This window comes from Sabethes cyaneus, chromosome 2, assembly GCF_943734655.1.
Source record: "Sabethes cyaneus chromosome 2, idSabCyanKW18_F2, whole genome shotgun sequence".
NCBI classification, from domain to species: domain Eukaryota; kingdom Metazoa; phylum Arthropoda; class Insecta; order Diptera; family Culicidae; genus Sabethes; species Sabethes cyaneus.
Window position 1 is genome coordinate 123,309,261 of NC_071354.1, and position 16,738 is coordinate 123,325,998.

The 16,738-nt window shown below is 39.9% G+C and overlaps 1 protein-coding gene across 2 annotated transcripts in view; it reads right to left on the reverse strand.

Annotated features, from left to right (window-relative positions):
- The window catches only part of LOC128737376 (nuclear factor related to kappa-B-binding protein), a 378,855-nt gene that overhangs the window by 243,831 nt on the left and 118,286 nt on the right, over nucleotides 1-16,738 (reverse strand). For both annotated transcript variants that reach the window (XM_053832002.1, XM_053832000.1), the window contains one exon: nucleotides 12,633-15,230. In XM_053832002.1, the coding sequence (XP_053687977.1) occupies nucleotides 12,633-15,230 (2,598 nt within the window). The remainder of the gene's footprint in view (nucleotides 1-12,632; nucleotides 15,231-16,738) is intronic.

The window sequence follows — 16,738 nt, forward strand, 5'->3', positions numbered from 1 at the left end:
ATCTTCTAGCTTTGCTTCTATCGATTGTTAACGTGATATCACTGTGTGCTTCATTTCGTAAAACTGTTCAAATGATCATGCGCATGTCATATACGAAGGTTTGAGTACTCACTGACCGAATCGAAGAATTGGCTGGCGGGTACGCTGCGGCGTGACGATAGCGTCGTCGACTGACTACTGAAGATGGCGACGGCGTACCCCGAAACACGGAGCGATGGCGATGGTTTCGTTCAGAGGCCGAAAAATAGCGATAGCGGCGAAAAAACGTACTTCCGGTGCAGCCGGAATGGGCTTATGTTGACGGAAGCCCAATTCTGAGCCAAAAACGGCTAAGCGAACCTGGTTTCGCTATGTAGGAACTCGTGGACGGCGAGATGACGACTTCAGCGTGGTTCAATCCGTCGATAGAACCGAAACAGCTGCAGTAACTGGCAATAAAAAGCCGTTTGAACGACGGTTCAAATGAATTTTAAAATTCGGCCTTTTTAGCACACTATTTAGAAATTTACCTTTTTGCCTAAATTTCACTCGCACACGATTCCGCACAAACTAAATAGCTTTCTAGATGCAATTAACTAAGGGAGAAAGGAACTTCCAATAATTAACTAAGACTTTAAACTCTTCACGTTCATTACCTACACACTTAAAAAAAAGTACCGAGTTCGGTAAATTATCGTAAATTTTACCGAACTCTGAGCAGCAGAACGTTCGGTAAAAAAATTTTATGATGCCAAACATTACTAATGATCCGTAAACGTCGATTGGCGCCATCGAATTTTACCGAACGTTCGGCTGCTTAGAGTTCGGTAAAAAAAATTTAAGTGTGTAATATTCAAATATTCTCGATCACGCACGGAACAAACTCTCGCACTGCCACTTAAATCCACGAGCCAGGTCAAATTGATTTTGTAGTTGAATAAGACCCTCAGTAAAATGGTGAGTTTTAATCTTTGGGACATTTGAAAACTGGGGAACATTATCTAACCGGAGCAAGATAGTGACATTTCCAAACAACAGATTGTTTTAGAAAAGACTTCTTTGTTCTTCCGGACTAGCATCTTTTTTCCGTCTAGATCTTTTAAAAATATGGCCATCTCACTTAGAACCGATCCTAAGAATTCCCCCTCTAAGCGAACTTTTGCCAGACGAAGAAAATATCGTGAAATTACGAAGCAAGCGGCCGGCTTATCTAATTGCTCTCACCGATTAAGATTCACGCATGATTATTGTGAGAGTTAGTGCGCACAGCGGCTGCACACTGCGTGCTTATGCGTTCGCTATAAAAAAGGTTCGTGTACAAGATATTTATTTGCATGCATGCGTCTTGTGCTGATTTAAACAACTTATACAAATCTCATGTTGGAAATTAGTGTTATTTATACTACTACGATAGTGAATCAGAATATTTATAGGATTTTGGTGAAGAATACGAATTATATAAGAAAATAGAAATTGTAACGCTAAATTACTAAGAAGTTTACTAAAAAATTATATTTATACTATTTATATATTTGAGAATTGTGACCATGTTACAAAATATCTTCGATAAAAATCCGTTGTTTAGATTCGTCAGCATTTTGGAACCTAAATCAGCCTTTCGTGCCCGCGAGCTAGAACGGAAAACAGCAATTTGTTACACTTGTCGGAGGCATTTTTCATTCTGAGAGAAAATTTACAGAAATGGTTTAAAATAAAAAATTCAATAATTACCGTTTGGGGAAAATTTTGTTTACTTTCGTTTTAGATTTGTTTGATTAGGTAAACACTGTTAACTACCTTAGCAACTTTGAATGCCTCGGTTATAATGTAACATGTGCATTGGTAACCAAAGCTCTTCCTCTTTGTAATGCGAGCGCCACGTAACGGGAGCATTACCACATACCGCTCTGATTCAAACTTAGAACAGTCTCAAACTTCGAACACTTCAGAATAAAATGCTTGTTAGTATCGCTAATATGATAAAATATTATGCTTATTGTACACCACCGTGTTCGTTAGAATGTCCTCTTTCCGGTGAGGTATGACATTGAACTGTAGGACTCCTTGTAAGAAATCAGCAGGCGCTGGAAAAAAGTGAGAACTCAGATTTTAACTTCGTTCGCATACTCTTAGCGTTTCGTGCAAAAGTAGCTGTTTTTTCGTTTGCATTATTTTACCAATTTTAGAACATTTACCTTCCCACTTCGCGATTATTAGGTAAGTGCAAGATATATATCTACTAAAGAATAGTTAAAATACAAAATTTCATGCATTATTTCAAAGATATTGGAAAAATAAAAAGTGTTCGAAGTTTGAATCACGTTTTGAGGTGTAATTCAAACTTCAAACACCCACGAATAATATCCGGTTTTTCCGGATTTTCTTTCGGGAAAATGAATTATCTGCATTGTAAAGCTATACAAAGTTAACTTGCTTTAGATGTGGTATATAGAGTTTGAAAATATTAGCAATTGACTACAGAAGTACGGATTGAAACTAATTATTGTGTGAAAAATTTAAATCATACTGTTAGGTGGATTTAAAAAGACAGTGTTTGGAAAAAGGATGAAATTTTACTTATTTAAGTTGAATGACACTAAAAACATTGATACTTTTCAAAGTAATACAAGTGTTCGATGTCTGAGACTGAAATATTCGAGCTTTGAATGTCGACCATGAAAGTGTTCGAAGTTTGAATCAAAACCGAACAGCAGTTTTTCAGTGTTTTTCCATGTAAATTAACATTTTATCCTCATTTTTAAAATTTTAACTCGAAAATAATTAAATTGTCATGCTATTAAACCATTTATGGGAGTAGAATAAAGATGTTTTCGAACATTTTTCTTTGAAGAAAGTTTCAGCATAGCTTAAGTGTTCGAAGTTTGAATCAGAACGGTACTTTCAAAATGGCGGTAGAGCTTTTACACATCCCGCGAAATTAAGATGAATGTCTGTTCTCTGTGGTCTATCTCTTAGTAGTTGCGAAATATATTGATTTGTTTAAAAAATCATTTAAGGCCTCTACTCTGTAAAGTCGTCAAATAATACAATTTCGTAAATTTTTTCAGATTTTGGAATTAAAGTTAAGTGTTGCGATTTGTATTTGAATATGTATTTTGGAATTTCTGGATGTAAAAATAGTGATTATTAAACTGTTGGCAACTGAGCGCGTGAATGCTCACTAGAAAACACTTACTTTGTGGAAATCAACGGAGTATCGGAGAACGGATTTGAATGATGACTTCGAAACATTAGGTGAATACCTAAATTGTTTCCTAGTAATAATTGAAAATTCGAAAAATTATCAAAATGGCGGGCTTTTTATAAAAGCGATTTTTTTTCAGCTTTCCAGAGTAGCGTTCCTCCTCAAATCTCAATAACTGATCAATAACTTTGCATACAATTTTTATTTCTTTCGTTAGAAAGACACATTTTCCACTAATCTATTCAGTATATTAAATGCATGTGCATAGTATATTAAATACGCATTGATAATATATGACACAACGTTAACAAGAGTTGAATTATGTTCCGAAGACTTGTCGATTTCTAACCCAAATTACAAATAAAATGGTATAACAAAGGTTCCTTTCACCAATAGGTGGATTAAATCGGGTTTTTTGGATGTGCAATGGTTGTGTGGATTTATTCTCCAACGAACTTTTTAGAAACATCGCTCTACAGAATGAAAGCAGTAGTACTGGCAAGCGATATAAAGGCCGACATTGATAAGCTGTGTACCGCAATCAACACGCTTGCCTCCAAGGTTGACATCAAACTTCAAATTCCTCTGCCGGTTTCTCCTATGCCATGGGGCAATCGCAACGACTTGATGCCGAATACCCTCAAACGCAGACGTGCAAATAGCGGGAATGCTGCTGAATCAATTAAGAGCGCAAGTGGTACTCGTGGTACAAAGGCTTCGGCGGGCTCAGTAAAAACAGTGTCGTTGAGCGACGACCTTTTTTGGATTAATCTTTCATCATTTCATCCTAATACTTCAGTGGATGCTATGTTGGCGTTTGCGCAGGACTGTTTGGATCTTGATTCTAGTACAAAGCTTAAAATGGTAAAACTGGTACCCAAAGGTACACACCTTTCTACGTTAAGATACGTCTCCTTTAAAGTCGGTATCAGTCGTGACCTAAAACATGTTGCGCTATCTAGCGACTCCTGGCCTGAAAATGTGTTTTTCCGTGAATTCGAGGACAACCGATCAAAAAACGTTGTTGTCGGATTGCAGCTGAATTCACAAACTACAACTCTGCTCAAGCCACTAGATGGCGATGGACTGAATCATGCGAAACCACCGGAAGCGCAGTAGTTAACATACCAGGAACCAGAACGCACTGCCTGTCGCATTATGGGAGACCTCAGCTCACTCAACCCAGACATGCTGGAAGTTTCTTGTCGTCGTAGTCATCTCGTTTCCTGCCATCAGAGTCGTTCAGGTCCTGCGGTTGAGATTGGTAGCGGGGTCTCCCAAACATCGTTCTCAAGCAAGTATGCGTACGTTAGTAACATTCATTTGCCATGCCACTATCAACATCTGTGTTCCAGCGAACCGTCTACTAATCTACCAAATTACAGGGTCGGATTGGGAGTATTGAGATGCAACAGTCCGGGACGCACGACACAAAGCAATATGGTAGCCCTTGATCCGCCTAGTTCAGCCTCACCGGATGCCGGTTTCACCCAATCACAGTTAAATCGTTCCTGCCATCCCGGCTCTGAGTCTAGTGCTGGGATCAGGGTTTACCAAGCTGCCCCCCTTGGCAAGTACACATCTTCTCGCGACGTTGCTCGACCTGATATCGCCTCCACTTTCAGCTCGACGTCAGTAGTTCTATCAGCCACCACATCGCAAGTTCTTCTATACTTCCAGAATATTGGTGGTATTAATAGTTCTCTTGCTGAGTACCAGCTAGCGTGCAGTGACGCATGCTATGATACCTACGCTCTAACGGAAACTTGGCTGAAGAACAGCACACTATTGAAGCAACTGTTCGACGACACGTACTCGGTTTATCGGCATGATCGGACAGCCTTAAATAGTAACAAAAGCTCTGGTGGCGGAGTTCTTTTGGTCGTGCGTTCCAGCATCAAATCCTGGCAATTGAAACCTCCCGAAATAACGACGGTCGAGCATCTGTGGGTAGCGATATCGACTCAATCTGGATCTACACCGCATCAATGACAGCAGCATAATCGACAAACATACACTCTCCCTCGAATGGGTTACGAATAATTTCCGCTTTCCTGACTTTGCTCATTCCTCGTTTCGTCCAGCTTCATTGTCCTTGCTTGATTTATATTCAACAGCCGGACTGACACAGCTGAATGGCATTTTGAATGCAAATAACCGTTTGCTTGATCTGTGTTTCGTAAGTGTCGAATTGCACAGGGATAGCAGCAGAATTTGTTCACTTCACTGGTTAGGAATTCAGTCACTTTTTTAAAGCCGCGTATAGTTCTAGATTAGCGATTTATTTCAGGTCTTTGATCATAGGTAAGTAATTTTATTACAGGTGTGTATTTCTTCCTTGCAGATAAAGATTTCTTCTCTACAGGTACGTATTTCTTCTTCACAGGTGAGTATGTTTATTATTCAAGTTCGAGAGTCTTCTGATAGCACTATTTCCACTTCACAGGTAAGTACTCTTCAGTTTCCTTTTAGATTTCTCGGCGGATAGAATAACATCGGTGGTAGGTAAGTAACTATCTTGTCTTTTCTTTACTAACTGGGTATATTCTCAAATTACTTAATTTACACAATTTAACGTAATGAAGTTTGGTAGCACTTTGGAAATGTTCAGTAAACACTGCGGAGTGGTTGACGTTTCACTGCTGCTGCTAGATGCTTAGAAAAGAGATTGATGCCCTGCTGCGGCGACGCTTTTATAGTGTAGAGAATCCGGAAATTGCAGATGAGCGAAACGGCGATATGTATAGCTTGAACCGGTCCTCGCGAACATTCTTCCAGCAGTTGTGGATTAAATGCAGGGCAGTTTATCACATATATTTGATGCGCGTAGTTAAATATTCGTTGTACACGAACATACTGGCCCCTCAGAAATGCCAATTTCTGGTTTTCTTCAAATCGGTCCAGCGAGCGGTGAGAGGATGTTACTTTCATTTGGGTAGATTTGTAGTAGCATGTATACTCGAAAGCGATGATGTTGGTCGAGCTGGCATCTCTGGTGCGGATGACGTCTGGTTATGTCAAGCGATGTATGTTGATGATGATGATGTTTGTTGACGATCGAAGCTCAGCAGATATATGAAATCAAAATGAAGACCTAGTAGCGGGTTTTTTGTAAAAATAATTAATTGGACAGATTCTCACCTTGTCCCTAGATTCAGAGGGCTTTGTATAGTTTCGTTTCAGGTACAGCAGACTGGACCAGGTGAGTAGAGTGCATCGGATTCCCGAAACCAACGCAGGAACGAGTAACTAGGCGAATTGCTGCCGGCTCTCGTCGTTGTTTACGTTGGTGATGAAATTTCTGCTGATAGTGCAATCAGCAGCAGACAAGATTTGAAGCCGGTGGACTGCGATGTTTGGATGGATACTACACGGAGGAAATGATTTGGTGGATTTCTGGCCCCTAAGAACCAACGTCGCAAGTAAAGCGGATAAAATTAGATGGAACGGGCTGGCTTTTGCACAGAGCAGTCTTTGATGCTGCAGTTGAATTGCTTTTCTGCTGTTAGGTAGGTAAATTTGCCCAGAGAAGATGAATTTACTCGTCAATTTCAGGTGAATCGTCGATAGTAGCCTACGATGCGAAGTGTGACGGCAAGTGGAGGGGAGAATTTTGCCCCTGACTAATCGATGGTTGCGGATGATTGCGACTAGTTGGACGATGATTATAGGGTTCCATGCTGCTCTACGATGACTTCAAAGTATCGGATAGTTTCGAGTTGTGGAATTGACAATTTCTGCGTTGATTTGTTGCGTTGCGTTGATAGCGATACGTAGCAGTCGATGCGTAATTCCCTTTAACGAGTTAGTTGCGATTGATGTTCGTGGCAGCGGTCATTAATCGTGGGGGCGAGTTCCCACATTTTGTCCTTGAGGGTCCAGACTGTTTGTAGCACGAATTTGCAGTCGTTAGACGTCGGTCATTGGTGGTGGTATTTCCCTTGTGTACGAAAGCGTGTTGCTGACGATGGTGGTACGGTGTTGAGAGTTTATGTTGGTCAAATGTATGTTGATTATGACCCATCGTGTAGCATTCCTTCTTAGAGGTCCGAGATTGATGATGTTGGTCAGCGTTGTGTTCTCGACGGCAATGTCTATGAAGATGGCAAGGTACGGAACAGTGATTGCCAACGAGGTTGGATGATGCGTTGTGCCTCATCGATTGTCGAACCTCAACGCGGTCGTCGGAGGAGTGAATAATTGTTTGTCGAAAATGTTTTTGGCAACGTTGTTCTATTCTGCAAGCCCCAACACCACTCGGCAAGCATTGCAGGCATCATCCACCTCTATTGTTGACACTGGATTTGAAACCCGAATATCGCTTCTTAGACCATGCTAAAACCGTCTATTACAACTTTCACAGAGCAGACTTCGGGGCGATGAACAGTTTTTTGGCTAACTTGGACTGGGATTCGTTACTCGCTAGTCACGACGTTAACTTTGCTGCTTCGACCGTTTGTGGCATCATACTTTACGCGATCGATCAGTTTACACCCAAAAAATTCAAACGCAAGCCTTCTAAGCCCGCATGATCTAACTCGGAAGTTAAACGCCTGAAATGAGCTGCTTTTAGGAAATACTGCAAATATCGCACGGATAGTACCAAAGTTGACTATGCACATGCTAACTCCAACTACAAGCGCCTAAATAACAGTTTGTTTATTGCACATAATTCGCATCTGCAGAGCTGTCTAAGAGCAAATCCCAAGAAGTTTTGGACCTTTGTAAACGAACAACGTAAAGAATCTGGACTACCTTCCAATATGACTGACGGCGTTAAAGTAGCAGATTCAGTCGCAGACATTGCCGACTTGTTTCGCATGCAATTCATTAGTGTTTTTTCTGATGAGGTCGCCCATGCTCATGACATTGTGGCAGCCACAAGTAACGTTACTCGACTAACCGTTTCCAGTTTCCCGTTCAACGTAACTAGCGACGTGGTGATCTCTGCTAGGAAACATTTGAAATCCTCAACTGGATGCAGCCCAGATGGCATTCCTTCCATAGTCTTGAAACGCTGTCTAAATACTGTTGCATTACTCTTAGCTAAGGTTTTCGGGTGTTTTCCCCGTGTGATGGAAGGATTCCTTTGTTTTCCCTGTGCACAAAAAGGGATGCAAAAGATCCTTTGCTAATTACCGTGGTATTGCTGCCTTAAGTGCTGACTTTAAGCTAATTGAGCTACTCGTTCTGGAAAAGTTGATGCAGGATTACTCTCTCCGGCATCTCTCCTGACCAGCATGGATTTATGCCAAAGCGCTCAACGACAACCAATTTAATCGCCTTTTCATCGTTTATCATCCGTGCAATGCAAGAAGGGAATCAAGTTGACGTTCAAGTTGATCAAGAAGTCCTATCTCATCGGCAGAACTATGTCAGTCAAAATCGGCGAATACGTATTGTCACTCTTCGTAGCAACTTCCGGGGTTCCCCAAGGCAGTCATTTGGGACCGTTCTTGTTTCTGCTGTACATGAATGACGTGAACATGATCCTCAAATGTTCGAGATTATCTTATGCTGACGATTTGAAAATGTACTGTACTGTAAAAAGCTCTAATGACGCCCATCTCTTGCATCAGAATCTGGAGACCTTAGACGAATGGTACCGAATTAACAAGATGTCACTGTGTCCAAGTGCTCGGTCATCTCCTTTGGTCGCAAACGTTAAATGTATCTGCACGATTACGCCCTTAGTGAGACGCCCCTAAAGCGCGAAACAACTGTTAAAGACTTGGGAGTCTTGCTTGACTCGAAACTAACATTCAAGAACCACATTTCTTTCGTTGTATCCAGGGCTTCCTCGCAACTAGGATTTCTGTTCCGCTTTGCGAAAAGCTTCGACACCTACGCTGGCGTGACCCACGTAACCTGCCGGGTTACGAAAGTCGTTGCAAGCTGATTAATTTAGAACCGCTGGAAGGAAGGCGCAATGTGGCTAAGGCGTGTTTCGTCGGCAATCTCCTTCAAGGAAATATCGATTGTCCTGAATTGCTTAGTCGCCTAGATATCAACACTAGGACACGCAATCTTCGTTTGCACGCCTTTCTCGTCAATCGACATTCAAGAAATAACTATGGGTTACACGAACCAGTGCTTAGTATGTGCCGGGTTTTTAATAGCTGCAATGAAGTGTTTGATTTTAATGTGTCCCGTGAAAGCAATAAACGTTGCTTTAAAAGATGTTTGTGCTAGGTTAGTTCATATATGTTTTAAATAGATATTTGTCATTAGGATTATACTTTATCTATTGACTATAATAAATGTAAATGAAAAGGTGTTATAAGACGAGCGGAGTTAATTTATCTGCTTGGCTGGTGACGTGGATGCTATCGACAGAACATTTGAGGCGGTGGAAGATCAGTACACCAGACTAAAACGCGAAGATTGGATTGAAGATAAAAAACGAAGTATATGCTGACGGGCGGGATCGAGTGCAAAAGGGGCCCGCTAGGGTAGTACCGTGGTAATCGACGGGGATGAGTTTGAGGTAGTCGATGAGTTCGTATAACTTGGTTCACTGGTAACACAGGACAACAATACCAGCCGTGAGATTAAAAGGCGTATTATCAGCGGAAGTCGGGCCTTCTACGGACTCCACAAACACTAGCGGTCGAACAATCTGAGCCCCCGTACAAAGTGCACACTGTAGAAAACGCTAGTTAGACCAGTTGTCCTCTACCGGCACGAAACGTGGGCACTGCTAGAAGAGGACCTACGAGCACTCGGAGTTTTCGAGCGGCGGGGGCTAAGAACCATCTTTGGTGGAGTGCAAGAGAACGGTGTATGGAGGCAAAGAATGAACCACGAGCTCGCGCGTCTCTACGGCGTAGGTACCAAGTATTCAAAAAGTGGTTAAAGCTAGACGGATACGTTGAGTAGGACATGTTGCTAGAATGCCGGACAACTATCCTGCAAAAATGGTTTTCGTATCGAATCCGGTAGGAACAAGACGAAGAGGGGCACAGCGAGCGAGCTGGCAAGACCTGGTGAAACGAGATCTGGCGAGCACTGCTGGGTGCCCGCCGAACTGGACACCAGCTGCCATGGACTGAAATAGATGGAGAAATTATACTGCGCAGGCCTTGTCGTAAGACGTTAGGCCAATTAAGTAAGTAAGTAAGTTGTATGGGAGCATTTTCATATGTATAAAAAAGGTAAAAATCAGCATGCGCAAAATTGGCATATCCGCACTATTTCGGAGGCGATGTACGTGATTACGAATAATTTTGAGCGTTACGACTCTATAAGTATTTATATACGATAATATCCGATTAAGCGCGAGTCGCTCCATACTACTCTACGATTTTGTGCTGAAAATCGTATGTATGTCAGTCATTATCATTCTATACGACAAAAAATCAACTTGATCCCACTTTATCCAGCTTTAGTTACGATTTCGAGTTTGTTAGGAGATATTTACGATAGTTTTCGTACATTGATATACAAGTTGTTGCTAGCTGGGGGGACTCTAACTATCATAAGTGTAGTATCGTAACCATCGAAGTAACACTTGTAGTATCGTAACCATCGAAGTAAATATTCTAGCGTCGTAACCATCGCAATACAATAAACAGAAAAATACACTGCATTAGTGCAGCAGAGAGTGACCGGCAAGGGTGTAATTTATTTGGTCTAGTTCTACTACATTGGCGACGAGGATTAAAAGAAAAAAAAATATTAGGTAAGAACATGAAAGCACGTAAAAAAAATTGTGAAAAAGTATTATCTGAGCTACAAGAAAAAAAAATGGAAATAGATCAGGCGCTTAAATGCGGAAAACATGAGGAAAAGAACTGATTCTATTCTGCTCAAAGCAGGAAAAAAGTTGAATTGAAATAGCTCACACGCTTAAATGCGGAAAACGTGAGGAAAAGGACTGATTCTATTCTGCTTCGAGCAGGTTTGAAAAAAAATTGAAATAGATCAGACGCTTAAATGCGGAAAAGATGAGGTCTAATGTTCTGAAAATCTAGTTTAAAAAATTGTTGAAATATGGCTGGATTAAGTGACAATTATGAATAAAACGTGAAAGACCAAATTATTCAAACTGCTGCTTAGCGTAGAAAATTTTTTCAGCAACGAGATGTTAATCTTGACAAAGCTCGTGTGGCAAAAAGTTTTGAAATTGTCGGTCAATGAGAGAAATCTTTCGTCGGAGTTTACCAGCAATAGTACGACAGATAAAGTTAATAATTAGTAACAGTTTGAAGTGAAAACGAACAATAGAAACAATCCACTTGCTTCAATAGTGTGTAATGTCATCGGTGTTAATCGGTATGGAAGCAAAAGATGAAAGATCACTAGGATGTCTGTTGCTAAGCGCGATTAAAATCATCTAGAAATGCCAAGTGCAAAAAAATAAATAAATGAATAAATAAATAAAATAAGTCAGGACGCCAAAATGAAAATATAACTGAAACTTAATTGACGAGTCACCGGACTAAGTCGATGGGTGTTTTGAAAATCAACGCTTCAATCCCTAAGATTGAAAGCCAACCAAGTTTTTTGGAACCATCTAGGATGTAATAGTTGGCCTACCGATCAATATTGAGGTCATACTGGTTGTTCAACCATAGCGGCAAATTTTTATGGTTTAGTGGGTGATAAATGAATTACTGGCTCAAGGGCGTAATCGAAAAGAATAATGGACCATCTAGATGGTTGTCTCCAGCCGTTGTGCCAAAGGCGTTAATAAGTTAAATTTGTGTCGATATGCAACAAGCAAACGAGGCAGTTGAAAAGAAAAATCATCCTGTATTAGCTAATGCAGATTTTTCTGATCTTGCCAAAGCAAAGGTTTTCTCAACATTGGACGCAACGAACGCTTTTCATTGGCTTGAACTATCGCAGAGGTCTAGAGAAATAACCTTTCGTTGGCACGTGTCACATTTACAACAGATTGATAACGCATACAACAGACAAATGAGTACAAAAATTGGCACGAGTGAAGAAAATCTAGGACTCAGTCAGCACATCAGGAGATGGAAGCTGTAAAAGTCCAGTAGAATGAGATTATGAGCCTATAGTCCAGTGCTGAAGGTTTAACTTGTTAATTGTCGTACTTGCAAGATTATTTGTAAACTAATTAGTAATTGCGAAAAAAAAAATAAAAAAAAGGGAAGTAATGTAGTATCGTAACCATCGAAGTAACACTTGTAGTATCGTAACCATCGAAGTAAATATTCTAGCGTCGTAACCATCGCAATACAATAAGCAGAAAAATACACTGCATTAGTGCAGCAGAGAGTGACCGGCAAGGGTGTAATTTATTTGGTCTAGTTCTACTACAATAAGAACCTTCCCAGGCCCCACTGAACACCGATCGGTTCAGTAGTTTCCGAGTCTATAAAAAACATACGGACAGACAGACAGAAATCCATTTTTATAGGCATAGATTCAACAAATAGGTATTAAAATTTTTCGGAATGTCATCCGTCTCAATACTTACCGATATATCGGCAGCACTTGTTTTCGCAGCTACTAACATCGGATCTGGTTGTACAACACATATATTACTAGTACACGAGGGAAGAAATGTCACTGTTTTTCTCGCCTGAAACAATGATGTATTTTTTTCGATCTCTTGCGTGGGTATCGTTTGACCACTAATTAATACTGGAACATGCTTCGGAGTTTTCAATTGTGCAGTTGGCGATTTTAATTTACTCTGTTCCTGTTGTATGTTTCCTGAATTTAGAGTAGGCGGTACAGTAAAACCTGGAGTTATGCATTCAGCCTCTACAGTTTTTCCAATTGTTATAACATTAGAACCCTGTTGCGATTCTTCGGAAGATTTTGTAATAGAGATGGAACAGAAGTTATCTGCTGTAATGGTTTTAGCTGTATGTTCTTCAGATTGTTTCTTAACTATCGGTAATATTTTTTTTGCATTTAGTAACGACGGTTTTTCATCCGTTTTTATCATATCAGCAATGTTATTTTGTTCGATAATATCTGATTTAGTAACTGTTTGCGGTGTATCTAGTTGCACTATTTGAACTTTAGGCGGAGATTCATCACGCGACGTTTTAGGATCTTTTTGTGAAGTAATGATAATGGGAGTACTATGTGTTATAATATTGGGATTATTGCCATCGGTGTCTTGAATTCTAAAAGAATCTACAATGTCATTTTTTTCAGGTTGAAATTCCTCACAATCTCTATAGAAAGGCAAGGGATTATTCGAAGGAATTTGTATTGAATTGTTTCGTAATTCTGATACTGAATTTTGCGAAATGTAACTGCATTCCACTGTAGAGTCAGAATTAACATCTTCGCTTTCCAGAGAAGACTGTGAGTTAGATTTCAAATTCGACTCAGAAATTGATTTTCCGGTATCAATTGATAAATCTGTGATTTTTTTTCTGGGGCAAGATTTTTTGTGTTTTGCGATACCTTGATATTGATGGTGACGACGTTCAAATTCCGCTTCTGTACGATTTCGATGTAAGTAAATCCAAATTTTTCGCTTGGTGTCGTATTTCACACACGGGTCGTGCTCAGTATGCATTCTATCAAGTGCTCCGCTGACTATGGTTTGTAAAACCTGATCCGTTGCAGTTGGAGATATGTATTGTGAAGATTTTAATAGTTCACATATATCAGATCTAGTCCCTTCACCGTTGGGTAGTCTCGCCGTGGCATCACGCACTAAAGTAAGTATAGTAACAAAATTAGGCCTGTCTGAAGCTAACATATTGTGTCCTCTAGCTTTAGAGATTCCCGGAGCTTGGGTATAAATTCCTTTCACAGGACCTACTACGCTATAGTAGGAATGTTGTTTGTACGTAAATGCCATATGAGGATTTTCATAGCGACTTTTTTCTTGATCACGGAATAGTTTAATTTCCTCTTCAGTTGCTTTTCTCACGGACCAATCGGTTGGAAAACGTGGCGGAGGCGGCGATATGGTACGTTCTGATAAACCATCATCATCATCGATAAAACTATTACTGTTTGAACCAGAATACCTTTGTTTAGAAGCAATTCTAGGCGGATTTGACTGTCCTTTTAAGCCCATTTCATGCCTTCTTGTAAGCCAATAATTGCAAAGATCCAGTAGTCGATAATCTGAGTCTCTAGATGCCCCTATCCATTGATATATATTAAGCTGTACTTTATACTCAATATATGGAACAAAATCATCTGGTTGATCAGTAAATTCTCCAGACAGGAAATGTATAGCCGACTGTAACATATCAGTCCAATTATTATTGGCCATATTATACCAGTCATTCATCATTGATTTTGGTGTGTTGACCCACATATCCAATTTAACCTTAAGTTCATCAATGGTCAAACGATGGTCTGAAGTTGAATAGAACATGTCCCGAATAAGTGATAAAAAACATTTATGCGTTTCGCTTACAAGCTGAAGCATAGCTTTATCAAACAAAGTTTCATATGTCCGCGTAGTACACTCTTCGTCGCATTCCTGATGTAATTTGTTTACTCTATATTTCTCATCTTTTTTGCAGGACCACTTATTGTCATCTTCATCATCCACATATTGAATAGCATTCGCATATTTTGGCTTATTAGAAGATAATGTTGAGAATTGCTCTGCGAATTTCGTATTTTTTCTGCCGGTTTCTAAAAAATTTGCGTCTCGTATACTTAAATCCTCTAACGAATTACTCTCGGAAGGTGTGTCAAGTCGGTGTTCATTCAATATACTTTGTGTATTATTTGTAGTTATAGTTTGAGTATGCTCGCTGGATTGATCAATATGTATATTTTCACCATTTATATCAAACGAACAATTTTCTTTAATGTTCATGGAATCATCTGATAATTCATCAGAAGTGCTTTGCATTGCTTCGGCATTCATCAATTGTTGAATAATTGGCTGAGTATTGGGAGTAGCATGTATTAATAATGAGCCACTCGAATCTATCCAATTGCAATGTTTTTGTTTTAATATTGCTGTTCCATCCGCAACTGCTGCTTTTGATATTGGCAGTATACGACGATAACCAGAGGAGGTCTGTGTCCGAAAAACAACATCTTTGAGTTTTATTTCTTGACAGTCTAACTCAGGATGATGCTGAAAAAAAGAAGATTGAATATTAGGATAAAAATTTGGAAGTGGTGCTATTTGGTGACCTTAGAGTTCAGATCACGATGTTTTTCACGTCCTTTCTATCAGAATATGACAGGGGTGCGCGACGTTAGGCATACGGACGATAGGCATACGGACGTTAGGCATACGTACGATAAGCATACGGACATTAGGCATAATGGACGTTAGGCATAACGGACGATAGGCATAATGGATGATAGACATAATGGATGATAGGCATAATGGACGATAGGCACAATGGACGATAGGCATAATGGATGATAGGCATAATGGACGATAGGCATAATGGATGATAGGCATAATGGACGATAGGCATAATTTAAAAAAAAAATCGCTTTCTACGAAAACGCACTTGAGTTAATCATCACAATATAACACAATAGTGCGTCACAATATAAGAACCGGAGCCACCCATTCAACATAAAGTCATTTAGCATAATGCTGCTTGGCATTACATCGTTTCCCATAGAAACATTCATGAGACCATTTGGCAGAAAAACATATGACATAACTACTTTTTGATAGAATTCCGTGAAAAAGGTTTTACGACTCTTCACAGATGATTCAAACGAGATGGGCGCAAGCCGCCACTGCGGAGGCGACCTCCCACAGAGATCTAGGTCTAGATTTATTCGCTTTCGTAGGCCTACCGACTTGTGTTAGTTTTCCCTACCGCACGCATCGACTCACCGAGTTGGTATCGAATGGTCCAATAACAAATAATCGAAATTAAAATGGCCGAATTTCAACAACTGCCACCGAATGCCGAAATTGTATTTGGCCGTATTATGAAAGGCCAAACCCTTATTTGACCGAATCATAAAAGGTCAAGCCTTTACTTGACTAAATCTCGTCGCAAACTTTTATTTAGAAAAATATCAAATGACGGAAAAATAGCATTTCGTAAAACACTGGCACGTTAGTCTAAGAACAACAAAACAAACACATTCTGTACCTTATGTTTTATTTTGGTAATTATTTGTAGTATAAACAGTTTCTTTCTCTTAGGCGTAAATGAGTTACGCTCATTTTAATCCATTAAGCCCCACGCATTTTCTGGCTGAGGTATAAAGCTGAAACTTTCAGGAAAGTTTTGTTTTGGATCAACTAAAAAAACCCGCAGAGATGTATTTTTAATTTTGCCCCTATGCCCCGCAACGGTACCCCGAAAAATGCAAACGTATGGATTTACAGGGGGTGGGGGGATGGTATGCAGTTTTTACGTAGCTTTATCGTTCCGGAGAGATTAGAAGATTATATTCGAATCCAGAAGTACCGTCATTGGGGTTCCCGCTTTCACCGGTTTCGCCTTTGACATCAGAGGGTAAAGTTACTAGTTTGAGCTGAATGAAAATTAGCAAGACCTTTTATGTTTACATGGCTGTAATTTTGTTATATGTAACATCTAAGCTTTAAGCAAAACCAGGTCGATTAAATTTTTCCCGATCTTTCTTTGTTTTTCAGGGTACAAT